General features: G+C 44.6%; 1 protein-coding gene across 25 annotated transcripts in view; it reads right to left on the bottom strand.

Moving 5' to 3' along the window:
- Positions 1-21,502, bottom strand: part of SYTL2 (synaptotagmin like 2) — a 573,462-nt gene that overhangs the window by 74,118 nt on the left and 477,842 nt on the right. For all 25 annotated transcript variants that reach the window (XM_069639800.1, XM_069639806.1, XM_069639810.1 and 22 more), the window contains 2 exons: positions 11,206-11,308; positions 9,604-9,765 (listed from right to left, as the gene is read on the bottom strand). In XM_069639800.1, the coding sequence (XP_069495901.1) occupies positions 9,604-9,765; positions 11,206-11,308 (265 nt within the window). The remainder of the gene's footprint in view (positions 1-9,603; positions 9,766-11,205; positions 11,309-21,502) is intronic.

Raw genomic sequence — 21,502 nt, 5'->3', positions numbered from 1 at the left:
GCCTGTGGTTCTTGGCACCCCTTGTTCCTACCACCTACTATGGAGGCTGCCTTACATCCTTCCCTCTTTTCTGTTGCCTTTGCTTTCCCTTTCCACTCATTCCTTTGGGGTGGGTTCCTTGCTATCTCACTTCCACTACTGGACCCTCGCCTCTGCTGCCTTATAGTTGTGCCACATTATTCCATCCTCCCCTCTGGTCCTGCCTTTTTGGACAGTCTGCCTACCTCAAAGGTGCAGTCATTGTATCTTGCCTACCAGAAGACTTCTTCCAGCTGGTTCTTCGGATTGCCAGCAGCTGTCATCTATGCAGCAGGCTCCCCCATCAGTGGTTCACACTGTATCTGTGCCACGCTAATACAGGGGAGGCCTAAACATGACAAAGGAAGTGGTCCCAGACGACCCACAAGTACTCTGTCTGGGTTGGCTGGACTACTGCTTGTGGTACAACCTCTACAGCTGCCACCATGGCCACACCAACTTTGGAAAAAGACTCCAAGGGAGATACAGGTACACAGCGCAAGCGAGATAGCTAGCTTGACAGAATGCCAATGATGGTGACTGCAAGGTAGCACTGCAGAGAATCTGGCCATTTCAGTCAAAGTCTTGTATGAAGTAAGGCCGTGATTTCTGCTCTGTCCAAACAGTTGCATGCCATCAAACGGGAGGTCCACAATCTTTGCTTGCATGTCAGGCCTAAAGCCCACCAGCTTCAGCCAGGGTAGGTACTCAGGGCTACTCTGCTTTTCATATTCCAAAAGCTGTCCTTTACAGAGTCCAATGAAGCCCTCTGTATGTTGTCAAAGTCCAAGATGCCCCTGTAACAGGTCCTCTGCATCTCACGGGTTATCCTACAGTGTGAATTTGAAGAGTGTGCTTTGTCCTATAGATCTCTCACATCAGTACAGAAGATTTGTGCCATATTTCAGGTCCTTATTTCCAAGGACCTTGACTGAATGTAAATGTAATAGGTTATTTATAACACGCTTGGTACACAGAGGTTTCTAAGTGCGTACCCGGGGATCGAACCTGTGTTGCACTGCATTGTCTTGCTTCCAAGGCGAGCATGTTGCCCCTGAGCTATCCTCCTGAGATTAAGCACAGACCGGGGATCGAACTCTTCTTCCAGTCACACCCATCTTTCGGGGCTCTGCAGCAGTGTGGACGAAGGCCCATGTTTTGTTGATTTTCACCTCACTGCCATCGCCACAACAGAATCCAGATGAGCCAGAGTCCTATAGCACACCAGAGCAGAATCTATAGCATTGCACTTTTTGCCTGAGTGACTGGCAACTGGGGGTTGAACACAGGGCGCTGAAGACATGCTACCCCAACTTCCAGAACTTTGGCGTTATACAGACTGGCTATGGATGTTACTTGAGGAACCTGTTGAGTTTCGTGGTTTGGACAAAGTCCTCTACTTCCTGTGATCCCTGAATGTCCAGATTGAGGTGCGTTACCACCCTTGATATCAAGTCCCGAAAGGCCACATTGTTTGTCCAAGGGGTGAGGGGATATAGTTGGGAGTCTCCTTGGGAGCAGTTTCCTCCTCTTAGAGCATCTCCAAATACTCCTCTTGGAAGTCCTTCTCCAAGTCTCCATCTGAGTATATGGGAGTCTACAACTGAGTCGCCAGCTTCTGGGCTAGGGTCACATCTACAAACTTGAAGATCCTCTCCATCAGGGCTGGAGGTATGCAGTCTTTCCAACTTGTCAGCCTTGGGACACTCGTTCAGTCTCTTTTGACTACTCCACCTGCTGGGCATGGATCTCCGTAGAGAACAATAATGAGCAATGATGATGGTACTTTCTCGAGAACGGCAATAGTGGACATTGGGACCTCGGCAGATACCGAGATCTCGACCTATCTGTGTGAATCTCTGGTCCATGATTGATGAAAGGTTCCGACGAAGGCCAACTATCATTGATGGTAACCCAAACATTGCTGACAGAGACACTAATTCCACCAGTGAGAGTGACCAATTATAGACCTTTGTCTCACTGGACGATGATACTGTCAAGGAGGGATGCCCTTTGATCACCTGCAAAACTGTAGCTTCCATCGGTAGTGATGGAGGCAGCTACAACAGTTGCTTCTTTGCTGCTGCTGATCCGCACCACCTCAATAGTGGTATTATGGTCATCTTCTTCTGACATTTTGAAGTTTCTGAAGCTGATGTGGCATCCACAGTCAGAGTGCTTTCAAGTCTGGATTTCTTCCTCCTAACCTGCCTCTTCTCTCCTTCAGTGGTTTATTTTGCCTTAGAAGCCCTCTTGCCCATCTCACCTCTGGGCTTGTGCAGCCAGGGCAGGAGACTCCTATCCCAGTGATTCTGGCTCCCGATGAAAGACTATGGCACAGTTCACAGGCATCATCATCATCATCATGGGGTTGAAGACATTAGATGCAGTGCTCATGGGCTCCCCACCCCCAATATTCTTACATGGGCACTTGGGACACAGTTTAACTGGAGCTATCCTTCCTTTGGCTAGACAGAGCTATAGCCGTCCACAAAGCCGTGCACCAGACTGGAAGCCGGATAGCTTTGAAGTGCAGACAAAACATCTTCACTCTTTCAAATATCAGAGCTAAATAGGAGCTCTTTTCTAAGGGTTCTTTCTCTGATGGGCATGACTGGGCATGTCACAGTGGCCTAGGCTGTGCATGACCTCTTATAGGAGCAACTGCCTCATTTTCAGGATGTGTTGATTAAAAAAGCAGTCTGGTAATTTCCAGTCTGACAGGTTTGAATATTCTCAAATGTGTTAATCTATAAAAGACCCAATACCAGAGAATTCTATTCTGTGGGGAAACGACATACTCATTGTGTGAAGGTCCTGGAGCTCAAATGTAGAGCAGCTCATTTCGTCTTCAACACTCTAACATCATCTTCAGTAATGTTCTTAGGTTAGGTTACCTACAGCATCTTTCAAGGAAATGGAACGAAGATTTGAACAGGCAATGCTTTCTAACAGTTCAACCCAAAATACTCAAATCCACTAACGAATTTACGATGATAATTGCAATTTTATGACCTGCACTTCAAAGATCTGTTTGAGTACCCTCCCACTCACAGAAACCAAGATACTTGCAAATTATTGTTCATTTTCTGTGCTGATCGACACACCTTGCTCAGGCTTATGCATGAGTGCACGTCATAGGCACCACAAATATGGCACATGATTTTGGGGACGATAGAATGATTCTTCTTAATCTCCATAATAGCCTACTCTGGATTAAATCATTCATAGCAGACAGAACAGAAACCGTATGGTTAAAACCCTTAAAATCCACCCCACAAGCTAACGACTGTGGAGTACCACAAGGATCCTCACTATCACCACTACTTCAACATCTACCAGACTCCAGAAATCAGAATCTTTAAAAAATACAAAATGACATGCTACAACTACGCAGATGACACTCAAATCATCTACAAAATCTAAGACACTCAAGCTGCCACTAATCGAGTCGAGTGTCTAAAAGAAGTCTTTAACTGGATGAACGCCAACAACTTGAAAATCAACCCAGTTAAGACAGAAATCATGATTATATCCAAAAACCAAGAGAACAACACCTACATGCCATGGCCAACAGAAATGTGAACCTCATCGACACCGTCTAAGGTACTAAAAAATCTGGGAGTCCTGATGGATAACACCCTAACCTTAGAACCTTAAATAAATGCAATAGTCAAGAAATGCTTCTTCCTCCTACACACAGCAAGAAGAATCTTACTTTTCCTCTCCTTCACCCACAAAACACTCACAATCATCGCCCTCATCATGTCAAGAATTGACTAAGCAAATAGCCTCTATCTTGGGATGCCAGAATACCTCCTGGAGAAACTACAACGGATCCAGAACACAGCAGCCAGACTGCTCCTCAAACTATCCAAAAGAGACCACATCACTCCAGCCCTAAAAACACTGCATTGGCTCCCAGTTAAACATTGCATCACCTTCAAAACAATGTGCATAACACACAGGGCAGTCAGCGGACAAGGAGCTCAACTTCTACAAAACAAAATAACAATCTACAAGCCAATGAGACTCCTCACAGCAAGCAACGAAATCCACCTGGAACAAAAACCATACCTTAAAAAACCTGGGGGTACCTCCTTCTTCCACTGTCATGATTCCTGCCCCTTAGGTCCCCAGCCCTCCAAGATGTCAAGCTGGAGCAAGGCCACAATCACCTACATGGCCCTCAAGGGCCTCTCCATCCCTCCAAAGACCCACTTGGAGTCAGACTTGGCGCTTATGGCACCAAACTGACTCACTCCCATAGGATAACATTGGGGATTGGACTTGTAGTGCATTGATGGGGACAAGATGGATGCCCCCACATATTTCGGTTCCCAGAACTGCATGTGCAGGCTAGTCTTTTGGGTGTGGTTCAGCCCAGAGACACCTGGGATACCCAGAGACTATTTAAGCCACGCCCAGGCTGAGAAACATGATGTGTGTTTTCTGCACCTGCAGCGTGGCACTCACCGTGTTCGGATCGGTCTCCAGTAGGCCTGCATCTTTCTTCTGCGCTCAGCTCCTGCAAGAACAAGAACACCGTTAGGAACATCCTTACTTTGCGGCGCTTCTGCCCATCATTCATCGCTTCTTCTGTTCTGCGGGCATCTTCGGCGGTGTCATTCCCATCCCGGCACACCGCTTCCTAAGGAAATGGGAAAAGAACAGAAAAAAGGCATTAGTAAGCATTCAGCAAATCTTCGCTTATTTTTTAAAGACTGTACGAGCTTCAAACGCTTACCTGAATCCCAGCCGCTTTGGGGGGAACTCTGTCTCCGGAACTTCTCATCCATCTGCAAGAGGGAAAAGACACTCCAGGTTAGCATGGAAACATCTAGAGGCGCCGCATACAGCGCTTACTCACCGCATTTCTTCTTCAAAACTGGCATCCACGCTGAAAACGTCGCGGCACCTAAAAGACACAGAAAAAGAACTCAGTTCAATACAAATACGAAAGGGTCGCATCGCACATCGTGCTCTCACTCACCTTCAGCGCTACTCATCTCTGCAGCACATCGCCATCCCCGAACGCCGGCCATCATCTAAGGAAGGAAAGGAACGAAGTTAGAGAATTGTTCAAAAGACTCATACTTACCTGTCGGACTCTTGCCAGTGAAGTAACTAGGCAGCAACGAGCCCGCATCAATCAACGCGCCCCTGCGCTGAAAGCAGGACGGAGAGCACACTTTCCAAGAAAGCAAGGTGAACTGTGGATCAAAGGGAAGGGTTGGACCACGGGGAAGAAGGGGTTCAAGCACACAGAGACAATAGGGAGTTAAACTCTGCCAATCCTGTGTTGCAGTTGAGTAGACTCCAGGGAAGGGTTTGAGGTCGTAAGAGGTCAGAACAGGCTGAGGGATGTCCCCGTGGATACCAGGTGAGCGTTACACCCACTTAGCCGCAAAAACCTGGAACAACATCCCGAAAGAAATAAACACCAAAAAGCACCTACAATTCAGAAAATTACTAAAAACCTGGCTCTTCAATATCACAGATCCAAACTGAAAAAGCAAAACAATCAGAGGAGAAACACAAAGAAAAGGATGACATAATTTAGGATGACACTGACAACATCCAGAACTGACTCAAGGAATTCTTACTACAACAAGAGAGACGGTACTAAGTCGAATAGGACACAAGCGACACCCGTGAGGCCATATGCGGCCTGACCACGAAATGGAGGTCGCAACGCGGCTTCAAAACGAGGCTGTCCTGGGTTGTTAGGCAACCACCTTCGTTGATTAGCCAATCCCCTACACCGGTAGGCGGAAGCCGGCTTAGGAAGAAGGCCCGAGGAAAAAGGCCCCGTTCTACCCCTGTTCACCCCGGGACACTGCAGCAAGGCGGTTCCCACTACGTAAGTCTAAGTCCATCCATGTATTGCATTCTAACTATTTCCCACCATCACCCGGCCCCCATAGACTGCTGCTGCCTGTCTGCCTCGTGCGCCCGACCAACACCTGCATATCCCTGCTCAACGCTGGTAAACTGCCATCCTATTGTCACACCGCCCAAAAGTCGAGTTCCGGCTTACTTACCTTTCTAATTGACTATCGCGCTGACCGCAAGACAACTCTCTGCCTTGCTATGTGCATGCACGTTATTAGATCATTCTCGCGTATATACGCCTGAACGAACATCATCAAATGCTATTATATTATCAGCTACTTACCGTTAGGTAACATTGCCTATCTAGCTATTCAGTGTCCTCCACTGCCAATAGATAAATATACTGTATTATTTTACCTCCTTTGCCAAATGTCTAGATTTGTAGCATGGGTGACTTAATAACATTTATGTGTTCACCATACAAAAACGGATCGACGGCTCCACCTGATGCCCATTGGGAATCCAACAAATTATATTCACTTGTCATAGCAGTGTTTAGGTACACAGTTGCCAATAATTACCAAGTGTATTGGGTGTGGCAGGCCGGGAACTATTTTCCCTGGTACTACTTTACCTGGGCTATATAAACCACACCCTGACTGCAGAACACGCTTTGTGTTATTTTGCAACCAGCAGCGTGACGCTCACTGTGTCCAGCTCCTGGTCTTTAGCATCTTCCTGTAATCCTGCAAGAACAAGAACACGATTATTCTATCTTACCTGAGAACACACCATCCAGCACTCATCATATCAACTGGGCTGCAATCTGTGGAAACCGAAAGAAGAAGAAACATCACTCACCTGTGGGTACTAGCTTATGGACTTCCGGCGAACCGCTACCACAGCTGCTGTTCAAACATTGCGACCTGCAATAACGAGTCAAGTTACCGTACTCCTATATTGTACTTTATACTATTACACTGCGTACCCACGGACTAACCTAGCCTACCTGGGTGTCTTACTTATGGCTAATGGTACTCTTCACAATGTCGACACCAACCAGGATAGTAGATATACTGGACAACCATACCTTGTCTCCAAAACTATCCATGCACAAGTCTAACATACCTCTTCTAACGACCCCTTGCAATACTGTGCTTGGGCCCTCGAGTTTCCTGGTGCACGGTCTGTTCCCGTTGTTGACAGGACAGAACAGGAGCCACTGTATGCACAGCACAAATCAAGAACATTTCTACCAGGACCCCATAGGGGGCACTACACCAGAACCAATCGCCTTGATAAGGACCTACGGGTCGAAACACGTGTCGGCTGACCACATGGGGCTATAAGAGCCCCGGATGTATTTCAATGTGTACCATGACTCAAGATAAATAAACCATTTCATGAATAAACAACCAAAAACGCAACAAACAGCGTCGAAAAGTAATTTCCTTAAATCAACAAAAGCAAGATATCCAGGAATCCCCCACCCCCTTTTTTCTACCTTTCATTATCAAACTTATTAATGCGTCCTTCACATCTGGCACGATACCCAGCAATCTCAAGGAATCTTGGGTACTCCCTCTTCTCAAAAAACAAATGCTAGATGCTAGACCCCTCCATACCGATCAACTACAGGCCCATCACCACAGTGCCATTCCTTTTGAAAATCCTAGACAAGGTAGCAAATATCCAAATCCAGAACTTCTTAGAATTTAACCAACTCTTAGGCACTCGTCAATCTAGTTTTCAGCCGTTACATGGCACAGAAACTGCTCTCATTGATCTTAAAGCCCAAATAGAGAATTATGAGACAATGGAAAACTTGAATTACTCCTCCTCCTGGACCGGTCGGCGGCCTTCGACTTGGTGGACCACAACGTCTTATGTAGCCACCTGGACTCAGCTGCCCATTTCTCCAGCGAGGCCATACAGTGGATACAATCCTCCCTCAGTGACCGAACTATGAGGATCTTCTCGCCCTCTGTAGCCGCTGACCCCATCTCCATCACTTGCGGGGTGCCCCAGGGTTCATGTGTTTCTCCAACCCTGTATAATATATTCACCAAGCCCCTGTTTGATGAGTTGGACCATTTGGTTATCATCTACACTAATTAAGCAAATGATACCCAGATCCTCCTATCACTTACCGGGGATTACTGCAAGAATACAGCATTGGTTAATAGAATTTACAGCATCGTTCAGACTTGGATGGCTACTCACGGCCTCTGAACGACGACAAAACAGAGCTTCTCTTTCTGGGCTCTGCATATCTCCTCACCAAACTTGGCACGAATTACTCATCATTCATCATTGATGGGAACCTTATCAAGGTTGCCAAGGAAGTAAAACATTAGGTTTTTACTTAGACTCCACTTTAACATTCACTAAACAGGTAAACCCTCTAGCCTCTTCGACAGCATACACATGCAAACTAATTAGAGCTGGTAAACAATTCCTCTCACCCAACAGCTGTATGGCCCTAGCTAAAGCTCTAATTATATCCAAACTAGACTACTGTAATGCCCTATACTTTGGAGCTAACAAATATATCACTAACAAAATACAGATACTCCAAAATAATGCCCTTAGAGCTGCACTCAGTATTACTACGAAAGAACATATTTCTGAAACAAGAAGGAAATACAAGTGGCTATCAACACTTGAGAAAATCAGACTAAAACATCCCTCATCCACAAAAAATATCTACTAGACCTACGAGACTAGTTAACTCTAGCTGCCTCGCTTCAAACTATCCACTATTGGGGGTACCAGCTTCCCAGTCAAAGCAGCTCAACTGTGGAACTCACTACCTGCCACACTCAGAATGGACCAAACCTTCACCATATTTAGGCAAAACCTGATTATATGGCTCTTAGACAACTCTGATAAATGAACTTGTACAACCTGACCACACATGTAAATCGCTGTACATTTCTTCTGTACCTCTGACTACTGTATGCTCCACACTTTAATTGCTACATTAGATGTTTTGCTACCAATGTAACCTGTACATCATCTTATTTCCTGCTCCCTGATACCCTCGGGTCTGGCTCACATAATAAATATTAAACAAACAAACCAACTGGATTGGGAATGCTCTCTGGGCCAGATTTGAAGGGATGCACAAATGCCTACCTGCCCCGCATACAGACGACAGGTGTCACATAGGTGGCCGGTGGCGAACTTGAGCAAGGCTATGAATGCGAGTGGATGCCATGTGTGAAAGGGACTGAGTGTTGGATGGCCCCAGATCTGAACTGAGACGCAGAGATGCTTGCGCACCCTACCTGGACAGAATACAGAAATTTAGCACCTCGCTTCCAGACAGGAATGCCAATTAACCAATCCACTTACAATTTAACCCCTCTGCATACACCTCTCAAACTCTAACCAAACACAACCACAAGACTACAACACAACAATCCGCAAACACTTCACAACATTACAACAAAACAAACCACACAGACTTGCACAAACAGCACACGATGACTACCCACCGCAAGACACCTGAAGCCCAGCCAACGGACTTCCAGGCTGAGGCTGCTGACAGCACATCACTGCTCTCTTGCAGTTCTCCATCTTATCCCCACTAATCCCTCCCCCTTCCCTTTTTTCCAGAGCCGCCAGAGCACCAGGGGACCACTCGGGTGGTGATAGTGCGCGGTACAAATATCAATTAACATTAACATAGCCATGTGAGCAGAGACTAGCAATTCTAGGACAAAGTTATAAACAAAAAAGTCTTACCCGTGGCTGCAGAGGGTACCAGTTCATTTGTTTGTTGTTCCAGTCCCAGGCTGCCAAATGAATATCTACCTCGCCAAGGAAACTATTTCGTCCAAATGTGTCATTGTGCCAGACAGAAAGATTTAATTTCTGGGTCAGCAAGTGTGGCTTGTTAATCTTGTACTGAAAATAAATGAAACCAAAGTTAATAACCATCCTTTAAAGAACATTTATTAACGGCATAAAGATTATATTGAGGAATTCAATAAGCATATATAGGCGTTCACAAAAAGAGTGAGAATGCACTCCAATTTCAACTATAGAACTGTACTATAGATTGGACCCTCAGGTGATGGCCAGACAATGTACCTCACAGTACCTAGACTTCCCTGGCGTTTGGCATCCTTTATAAATGCTCAGGAAAAGCCTATTCCCCCTGATAACACTTGTGAGACCACAGGGAATATTAAAAGCACGTGAAACTATGAAAAACCCAAATCGTCAGATTTTTTGTATGTTTATTTATTGGTAAAGCGTTCACTGCATATGGTCTTGAATGTATATTGCCGTTCTGATGGACTTCTGGGAACAGCTCACGGTGCACCAGCTAAAAGATGCCCTGTCCACTAGTGTAAATGGAATCTAAGATATGTGCGCTCTATAGAATCCTGTGCCGGGGCCACCTGGCACACTCTTGTTGGATTAAAAGCAGACGTTTATGAAGACCATTTTTTGTGTGATTGCAATTTATTATCAAATGATTCAAGTAACACATTAATTACTTGGTCTTCAATACAAGTTAAACTTAAACAGATGCATTTATAAATCAGTCTTTACATTCATGGGTTTTACACTATTTGGGATTCTGGTGTGAACCCTTCATCGGGACGAAATAGGAGGCAATTAAAGGAGACATTTTGTCAGTCTAAGATACATTAGGCAAATTATATTAGTAATATCACAATGTGTACCTCCAGCAAATTCGTAACTGCTACCCGACATCTTATAGTCATATGTACAGCATTGGACAAAATGTAGTCCACAGCCTTCTGCTCTGCTTCTGTCTGAAATAGGGAATCTTGCATTGACTTAAAGATTTGTAAGCCACAACATCCATGCTACAGTGTATGGCCTATGGAGAGGTTTGATCCTGCAAATACAAGAAATTCTAGAAACACTCTGGGAGTGGCAGCCTTAAACGATCCTCTTTTTGTCAACCCTGTTATAACATTTTATATTGTATGCAACTGTACCACACTATCTGAATTTATAATAGGTCCACGTGCGAAGAAACTTACACGTGGTGCTATAACTCGTAAGTACTAACCTGCCTCAGGGCTTGGAGCGCTCTACAAATAAATAAACAAAACTAGCACAATAGTTGTCTGAAATGTTCCCCGCGTCCTCTGTACCGACTCATATGGGGTGCAGTGGGATATGCTCATCCAGTGATACTTTAGTTTATGTGAACAATAACTGTACACACCTTTAACATAGGATCTAGATAAAGTACACGTACCGTGTACATTTAGTTCCAAACATGTATGAAACGCCTTTCCCACCTGTACAACTCCAAGGAGGACTGGAACCTGACTATGGACAGTATGAGGGTATTTTACTTACCCTCAAAATCTCATTGTAAGCAGGATTCAGTGTTTTCTTCTTCACTGTCGTCTTTCTCTTGCCCATTTTCTCTTTGTCTGGCAGTAAATAGCTTTTCACATATCTAGAGCACAACAGAAAATGCATGTTGTTAAATAAACTTAAATGCCAATTCCCCTAGGGTGCGTTTTGCCTCTCATCTCCGCTACATTTGCATGCATCATTTGCCCATTAAATAATTAGACGAGACAGAACTAAGATTTACCAATTAACTTGTTATTTATAAGAGAATTACCTGTGTGACTGTCCAGATCACGAACAATAACATAAGAACTATATTAGCTTCCAGTTTATTTAGCATTATTTATACAGGTCACAAACCCAACACATACCTATTGAAAGAAATTGTGATAACATATTGCCACATCCATCGTACATAAAATCAGACTAAAATTAAGCAATGTACATAAATCATGTTGCCATAATCGACATTTCCACAAGTCCATTCTCAAAAGCCCCAAATATAGTTGCAAATTGAACAATATTAAAACAGATCTTATTTGAAGAGCCATTCTAAAGTAATGGGTGAGCATCCTGTGATAAAATGTACACATGAGCAGATAATCACTTCAAATGTGTCACCTGGTTGCTCCAGTGTACTCCAACTAACTGTATCTGACACCTGAGTGACATCCATGTAACTCTCTGTGGGGGTGGGGAGGAGCAGAAAGAAAAGAAAACTAATCTGAAGGCACCCCTGCAAATGACGCCTTGTGGCTGACCCTTCAAACCTAAACAAAATAATGTCAGTAAAGGCGTGACCAGAGCGCTCTTGTCAGTTGAATCCCAACTCTCACATCGGAGGGTGGCTCAGTGCAGTGCCGGAAATAACAAATTACTTGGTTTATCCTGCTGGTATTGCGGCACCCCGTTGCCACCGCTGTGGCCCGGGCACCAATGTGTGGCTCTCCCAACGAGAGGGAGGGGAGCGACAAACTCTCTCCCACTTCCCGGCACCTTCCTTTACCTCCACGGCCTGGCTCACTGGCACTCCCACCTCCTGTGGGCAGGGTGTGCCCTACATCACTGCCATTTTCCGGGCTGCATCAGGCATATCGCTATGTGAATCGTAAAAGGCCTGCCCAATAAGACAGGCCACAAAAACTCCCAGAGCCGTTGGTAGCAGACACAGCCAAGGTTGAGGAATTCATTGGGTCTCCCCAAGCTGCTGCAATCCACGCCAGGCTGCACCCAACATATGCAGCCCGGCCATATATTGCTAGGCTGCTTCTTGCATATGCAGCCCAGCATACAAGGACTGCTGCTTCCCTGCCTGCAAGACAACTAAGGTGAGTGAAGTGAAGATCTAAAGCAAGAACGGACCTTGAGATAGCCCTGGCCAGTCTATCTCCCAAGTAAGGTTCTTGTAATATAGTTACAGTGCACTGTATAAGGACAATATATATATATATATATATATATATATATATATATATATATATATATATATATATATATATATATATATATATATATATATATATTTTAAGGTTCCATATACTCTATACATTTAAGGCCTGCTTTATATTTTAAGGCATGCTTTATATTTTTAAAAGAACTCTTAAGTGTTAGGAACTCTTTTTTTTAGCATCCAGCTCCTTAAATAGGATTTGTATATTGCGTCTTGCGATTCCCCCTTTTATAATAAAAGTTTAAAACTGTTGGTGTACTGTGGAGAAATGCATTATCAATCAACTAAAGTAAACCAGCATTTCCTTGTTTACCTCTCCTTGAATGTGTTCAAAGCTAGTACAACAAAGCCTTTCCTACGCATGTCCCCTTTCCACAGAGGTGCACTAGGGTGATGTCGAGCAGAGGTATGCATGGATTGCTGGAGACAGCTGAAAGGCGGGTTAAGTATTCAAAAGTAAGATAAAAAGTGTCCGTGAAGTATATTGCAGTGTCCACCTACACTGGTCTCCCATTTGTGCATTAGAACCATCCCAGATACATACATCTCAGGACAACACTTTGAGATTACAAAATTGTGGATGTTAGGTCAGGGGTAAAATTGTAGCAATTAAAGTAGCAGAACTGCAAAACTAATGCAGGGTGGAGGCAGTGGGGGCAGGGAGCAGAACATTTGTTTTTTTATATTATAATCCCTAAATCTAAACAAAAGGCTGTTTTCTGCTATGGGATCTTTGGGTGGTTATCCTGCCTCTTGCCAATACAAGAAATTCTAGAAAAACTCTGGGGTAGGTGGCCTTAAAGAAGCTTCCTTTTTCGTCAACGGTGATATGACATTGTATATCGTTATACAACCCTTCCACACTATTTGAATTCATAATAGTTCCAAGTGTGAACAAAACCAGGACTATACCTATATGTTTTTCCAGCAAGCAAGTCCCAATATTTAATGTAGCGCAATAGGTTTCTCAGATGTTTCTCACGTCCTCTTTACAGGCTCCAATGGGTTGTAGTGGGAGATGCTCATCCAGGAATACTTAAGTTTATGGGTACGATAACTCAGTTGAGTACTTCCAAGTGCCTTTCCAAAGGGATCTGGCATGAGTTACTCAGATGGGGGGTTTGGTGTTCAGTCAGTGGTGGTCAGCAGAATGCACAGTGTGCCAGAACACACATTTCCTGACCATTTTCAGAGGCCATAACTTCAATCTTGCTCAGACACCATGGGTCTCTCATGAGGCATCACCAGGAGATACCGTATTGGAATTGATAAACCAATACACAAGCTTAACATCAACACCAGTACAGTTCAGTCCAGTCTGCAAATGTAACCACTCCCTACAAATCGATAGCCTTCTTATGAGCCACTGCAGAGTTAACCAATAACCACCTTATTGGTTTTCATGCAGGCTCCATGGACCCTCTGGCCTGAATATGGACCCACTGGCTTCAATATGGATTTATGGACTCAGAACCTCTGATGCCCCAGATTCAGATTCTTGCTGGACACACATACTCACAATGCTCCAGATGAGATGTTTAAGTTGGAGTATTGTACTTCCTATTTTTAAAGTTTGTTGTAAAAAGTATTTTTAGGGAGTACAAAAGTATTATTATTATTATTATTATTATTATTATTATTATTATTATTTCCCATTCCCAAAGGGATGGAAGTATTTTCCATAAGCGAGTAAAAACTATAAAATAAATGTATTTGTCATAAACATATCTTTGCACCTAGTTATTCATACACAAAGATACATTTTCAGCTTTGTATCGGGCAGAAATAATAGGTATTTGTTCCTGTGGCACTACTTGTATTACTGGTCCAAAAACGTCTATGGAGGTGTGTGGGCGAAAGCTAAGAGAACATCTCCTATGTTTCAGTTCCCTATTTTATTAGGCATAGTTTTACTCCCAGTTTTTATTTGTTGGCAGCATTTGCCAGTTTTTAGGGAGTAAAAGCGCCCAATACACCCCTTATCTGTAGGGCTGCAAGCTCCTACTTAGACTTTACTAGAAGTTATCCACTCCCAAAAGCAGGAGTTCCACAAGTGCCTGTGAAGATCAGTGATCAGGTTGCTTTAATTCTACCCGAGTGCTTCACAGAGACTTTCAGAAGTTCAAAATATTCATCTCTCCCTCCCTACGCAAGTGTGCTTAATCACTGGGTATGGTCAGAAACAATTTGCTTCAACCTGCCATCTGCATGAAAAACGCTGTTACAGGTGCCCAATTTCAAATCTGTGTGGAGAGGAATATTAAGCATCTCATTCCTTAATCAGATCTAAGCTCAATGGTCCAATCCGCAGTTATCTCTAGAATGGAGTCTAAACAGTCTATGCTAGCAGTCCTCACCTGCAAATCAAGTGGCGTCTAATCTGATATTAGGGATATAATGCTAGGTTCATATTTCTCTAAACTGGCTCCTAATGGAGACTTTAAGCACATGTAAACTGTCTCACATTGCCTATAATACCATCCATCAAAACACCGATAAATACTTTACTGACAAACCTGCTAGATCGAGGCGGTGAAGAGACCCCTGCAGTAAAGAGAACCTATGCCTGGAACTCTCCATCTCCCAACTTCAAGAACAAAACCTACCCTGGACCATTCTTTCTCCTGTGAAGCCCCAAAGACCAGGAACTCACCCCCTTCCCGAACTCTTTTGCACCATCCCTCTTCAGTTTCAAGAAACTCCTCTGCACGTTGCTTTTCAAGAAGTACATTTACACACATACATTAATTTAACTACATTGATGAAATCCTGACCTAATTGTTCTATTATATACTTAAAAATTCTCACTATGGAGGTCACCTAATTGACAAGCCTCAATGTCCTACAACCCCCCTTCCTGTTTGTCTGTTCCCCTACCCATTCCTGTAACTCATTTCATTTTGATAATTTACAGTATCTGCTAGCAGTGATCCCACTATTATTTTAACACTGGATTCCTATTGCCGTAGCCTAGATCTCTGCTTGCCCTTTGCCTGACAGCAATGAACAAGCCCTCCATTTACAAGTCCCTAAAATGGACTACCATCAGTGCTTTCCTTACAAGAACTTCCCTCTCCACAATTGAATTGAATGATGGGTCAAAAGGCAGGTAGCAGCACCACTGGTATGTTAAGGAACCCTATACACAAATCCACCACAGCTCTGCTAGAGAAAATCCACCATGACCAAGATATCAAGACCCATGAAAGGCGACACGAGCCAGCTCAAGATCGTGGTGGTACAACAAGGAAGTCGCCTGCCCTCAACAAGGACGCCAGTAGCGGGCAGAGGGTGAGAAAAAGAATGCGCACACATGGGCCAAACATCACTTATTGCAAGATGACACCTGAACAAGGAATACAATAGGGAACTCAGCCAGGCCGGGTTAATCAACCTGGTCCAGCGGGATGTGCCAACCTGGCTTCATTGCAAACACCATCCGGGCTGCCAGAGATCGCCGACTCCCCCAGGACTCCACAGGATAACTCTGAGGTGGTGGATCCAAGCAGGGGCCAGGAGAGAAAATATATATACAGTAATTAACCATGCAAATGGTTAGCCGTTGAACAGGACACAGTGTCTATGGATTGGTAGTTCTGCAGGGAACAAATGTAATCTCCCCAAGTACATTGAAGTTTTGCAAAGGGATTTGCCATTTGTTTGGACCAGTCATAAATATAGGGGTGAAGTAGCGCTTGGGGATAAAGTGATCAAAACCCAGGAGTTTCAATTGTATTCCCAGATGTGTTGTTCATGTTGAAATTGTGGTCTTTTAGATTAGAATGTTTCAATGGAGCCAGCAAGCAGGGGTGGATAAGATGGCTATCACCACTTGAAAGAGAACCTATTTACTCAGCTTTTCCTCATATCGTTAAAGTATCTGTGCAGACCATGTGCAATTACGTTTAACGTTAAAAGGCTCAGGCCAGTTGTTTCTAGTAATGAATTATGTTTGCATGTGAATCTTTTATTGTGCAATGATGTCGCAAACTACCACGGATGAATCCCAAGAAGGGATATGAATATGATCTGGAGATGGTAGTTAAAATAATCAATGACCAATGAGAATGGAAGAATTGGAGAAAGATGGGATTTCTTTTTGTATGTCTTGCCCAATCATGTGTGGGAGGTGGATTGCAATAAAATATATGGGAGCGTTTCAACTGTTGCAAAAATGTATATAATGTGTCAATTTATGTGGTTCATTGAGACGAAGGTTAGTTTCGCCCCATGGCCCAATCTAACTGCTCCCTGGACAATTGTACAATAACTTGCTTTACGTACAAAACGTGCACTAGTTCCTAAAATGGTAGGCCCGCTTAAGGTTAAGGTGAATAGGGGCCCACCCCTACAAATTTGGCTACCACGAAGGGACCACAGGCTTTCAGAGACTTTGGGGGGGTCGCCTGTCTGCACAACTCAGCTGCAGCGCCTTTCTGTGGGGACCAGCCTTCTGTGCACAGTGAAAAAGAGGTTTGAGGGTGCCCTATTGGTTAAAGGCCAATCTGTTCCCCAGAGGCATGGTACCGTGGTCTAGCTATGCAGGACGACTTGACGGAGAACCACATCGGAGCACTTCATGTTCATATGAGTGCACCTTTGGTGGGTAAATCAAGAGGGGAAATAGGGGAAAAGAGGGTTGTTTCTTTGAATTAAGGGGTTTGGTAAGGGTAGAATCGGAGTGCGTGCATGGAGTTCGTCAAGGTTACAGAGATTCAAAGAGTGGATGCTGCAAAGGAGCGAGTGAACGGTCTTACGTTGTAAGTCCCATGTAAATATAATTTACCGAGTTTGTTATTTTAGAAGTATGAGGTGGTATCCTACCCAGCACGTCCATTATGAGGTTTGTCTTGATACTCTTTAGTTTACTTGTCTGGAGCCCTTACCTAGAGGTGCAGTGGCAGTTTATGGTAAGTGAAATGCTGTCTTTTGTGTAAGAGTGAGAAATAGAATTAAAGCAAGTAGATGAGCGAGGTAATTGCGGTATAAGTGAGTATGGTGAGTGACTGCGGGAAACGAGAAAAAAAACTGGGAAGGGGCAAAAAGCGGGGTTTCGTGGGTGATACAGAGATATTGGAGAACCTGCATACTTTTTTGACTACAAGGCACAAGAGCTAGAAACTAGAGAAGCCGTTAAATATTTCAGAGCTATGGAGAACATGTGAAAAAGGCAGGAAGGCCCATAGTCTTAAAACTGTGGAGGATGGACGAAAAAGGAGTGTGCAGGAATTCCTTCTGTACCGCCCACATATGGGTGCTATCCTTTATCGCCCACAGAGGGGTATACAGACCCTGAGTTCGAACCTCCATTTTCCCCAGAGGCTTTTCCAGTGGTTGCAAGACGGACACAGGTAACACCTCCATCAGCTACGATTTTTATAAATTGGGATAGCGAGAAAAGTGGAAGGGTAACTCCTTCAATGGTTATGGCTGCAGAAAGGTTGAGAACGGAGAGTGATAAGGCAATAACTCTCCCTGACTGCTAGGTTAGCAGGCAGATTAAGGGTGAAAGAACGAGAAAGAGTGAGACTGCCAGTCAGAAGAGCGGATGAAGGATTCAAAACAAGGGAGAAGGAGGACATAAGGCCTTTTCCTGCTAGGATAAAGGATAGGTTGTGAAGAGCAGTAGAGATACAAGAGTGGGAAACCATGAAAGAAATGCTTAGGCTAGCAGAGGAAGAAGTTGTGCTTCTACGGCGGCAAAGAGATGAAAGCGGGAAGGAGGGAGTAGACAGGTAAGGGATGTAGAAGAAGGAAGGTGGTGGCATGGGCAAGTTCTTGTTAGGTTGGATAAATCGGTTATCAAAGTGGTCAATGTGGACATGGAGAACTCTAATACTGCCAAGGGTACAGGGTTTGAGCAGGGAGGATGGGAGCCAGCACTCCAGATAATGCTGAGTATGCTTGCATGTCTGTAGAAGTGTCAGGGGATATGGGAGCAGGGTGTAGTTACCCTACCTCCTGCTATGGCGATGCGAGTTCCCTGTTGTAGGACATGACAGGGTACTCGCATCGCCATGGCTAGTAGCAGGGGATACGCCGGATATACATTCTATTTGAACAACGATGAAATTGGATGATCCTGCCTCACACATCCAGTTAATTCAGGAGATGTGGAGGGCAGAGACGGGAGAAATGTGGGACAAGAGTGTGGTGATTATTTACCACATGCTAAAGAAGGGACTCCCCAAGGAAGTTCAGCACAATTTATATAAGGTGGTAGGGATGGAGGCCAAGAGTTGGCTGGAAATTCAAGCACACATTGTGGCAAGAAAAAGAAAAGGAGAGTATAGAACAGGCACAAAAGGCAGAGGCTAAGCTTGTTCAGAAAAATTTGGCAAAAGATCTGTTTCGAAGGGGCAGTACTTACTAACTCAGAGAGAATTTGGAAGAGAATGGCGTACTGAGACGCTGGCCCGGTATTCATGAGGGGTTGCTGTCTCCAGGGAGCCAGAGCGAGGCAGCTGTATCCTGCCGGCAGTGTTCAGTAAAATGCTTGTTCCCTTGGGACATGTGCCAGTTCCAAGGGCGTCTGAGGAGCAGGTGGTGAAACCCTGACCTCGACCCAAACCCATTTGACCTGCTCACTGGTGCCACGCTACTGTTAATAAGCTTCATGAGATAGAGAGAAACTCAGTAGTATGCAGGTGGATGGAGCGGTAGCAGGAGCGTTGTTGAAAGAAGTGCCTGGTGAGCGAAAGCGGGACAAAAGCAAGCGAAAGCTGGAAAAGGGGAAAGAAAGCAAAATGAAGCAAGAGAAAGGTAAAAGCAAAGTGAAGCAAGCGAAAGGTGGAAAGCGGTGAACAAAAGCAAAGTGGAATGACAGAAAAGGTGCACTAGAGGCGCGGAAGTAATGCAAGACAGCAAAAGTGCGCTGGCAGCACGGAAACCGTCAAGTGGGTACGAGAGAGAGCTGAAAGTAAGGAGAGGGGTGCAAGTGACCCGTAACAGAGAGATAGCAAAGAGACAGCATGAAGGAAAATGGACAGTCAAGAGAGGGTGCAAGCAACCCGAACGTGAGGAAGAGGGTCCAAGCGATCCGAAAGAAATACAGAGTGCGCAAGAGGAATGTTAAAGGGCAAATGAAGGTGCAAGAGAGCACAGTGAGAAACTAAAGGTGCAAGAGAGCACGGCAGAAAGTAAGGAGAAGCGTGCAAGAGGCACAGAAAGGTGGAATGAAGGGTGCAAGTGTGCATTCCAGAAAATGAAGGTGTGCAGGAAGAACAGTAAAGTGGAAAAGGACAGAGTGAAAGAGCCACAGAAGAGGGAAAGGTGCCAGAGGATAAGGAGAGGGGATTAGAGGTTAGAGTGGTCACACCTGGGAAGAGCAAAGAACCTAGCAGTCTCAAAAGTCTCTGATACTACCCCCATGAAAGAACTGTACAGTGAAAGGTACATCCTGACAAGAGGAATCTTTTGTTTTTTTGAGATCAGAGGAGTTTGGGGAAGGGAACCCTAAGAGGCCCGCAAGAGACATTGTTGAACTTCATGAAGAGGGACCTAGACTTGGTGAAGGGAACCCTGAGAGGCCTGTCGGGATCTGTGTCTTTTTGTTTGGAATTGGAAGGACCGAAGCTTGGGGAAGGGAACGCAGAGAGACCCAGAGACATTGTGAACTCTATTGACTTGCTGCAAGAGCCCTATGTGGAACGTTCCAAGGGCAATCCGTTTGAGTATAACTATTTTGAACTGGCAGACTACAGCTATTGGTAAGACTACCTGAAACCATCTGTGGTTTACATTTCCTTTTGAATCACCATTTTTCCCTTTAAGAAGATCCCCCATCACATTTGGTTTAAGAGCGAGGGCAAGCATAGGTATTGACAGATTTTGGTTCTGGACTTTCGTACATCGACGGCCCTTAGAAACATCAGTTGAGGGAACAATCCCATTAGAGTTGGAGCCAGTTAGATGCTACACCAACCCCCAAACCTTATTAAATAAAGATGTTGAAACTGTTACTTGTGGGTCTGTGTCTCTCATGATACTTTGCCTGTCACACAGTGGTTCAAATGGAATTGGTGAATTTACATGTGTCCAGTACCGTAATTCAGTATGTGGGTGATTCATTAGTCTGTAGCACTTCAGAAGAGCAGTGTCGAGGAGATTCAATGGTGCTCTTCGCCCTGCTTGTGGAGAAGGGGCACAAAGTGGACATAGAAAAACTGCAGTACTGCCAGACAGAAGTTTATTTGGGGCAAGTGATGTTGCCACAGAGGACAGAAGGTAATGGCAAAGAGAGCCAACACAGTTTAGAATATGCCTCAGCCAGTCACAGTGAAACAAATGCAGCAGTTTTTGGGGCGCTGTAACCATTGTAGATCATGAATCTTTGACTACTCTAGTGTGAGGCCCTTACTGCAGGGACTTAAAGAAGTGCAAAAGGTGAAAGGTCTGATGAAGTGCCTGAATAAATGGTAACTTGCTTTCAGGAACTTAAGGTGGCGATCCGTATTGCTATGGTCTGGGCAACCCCGAATTACAAGAAAACATTTTATTTGTTTTCTCATTCAAACGGGCATGTGATAACAGTGGCCCTGACTCAGCAAACACCGCTAGGCCACAAACCTTTAGTGTACTATAACAGACTCCTAGACCCAGTGATGCAGGGACAGTTCCCCTCTGAGCAAGCTTTAGCAGTAGCATCTTTGCAATTCAAAAGACTGACCATTACCATGGGTTGCCCGGTGACATTGTACATGGAGCATGCAGTCTTTGCGATCTTTGAAAAATCCAAGTCGGCTTTGACGACCCTAAGAGTTTCAGGATGCAAGGTTATTATATCAAATGCATCAATACATCCCGTGCAGTGTGACATAGTCAATCCTGTGACATTTGTTGCAGAGA

The sequence above is a fragment of the Ambystoma mexicanum genome, chromosome 7q (genome assembly GCF_040938575.1).
Source record: "Ambystoma mexicanum isolate Mex_15411 chromosome 7q, UKY_AmexF1_1, whole genome shotgun sequence".
Classification (NCBI taxonomy): domain Eukaryota; kingdom Metazoa; phylum Chordata; class Amphibia; order Caudata; family Ambystomatidae; genus Ambystoma; species Ambystoma mexicanum.
The sequence above is the reverse complement of the archived record's forward strand: the minus strand, read 5'-3'. Positions and strand labels throughout refer to the sequence as shown.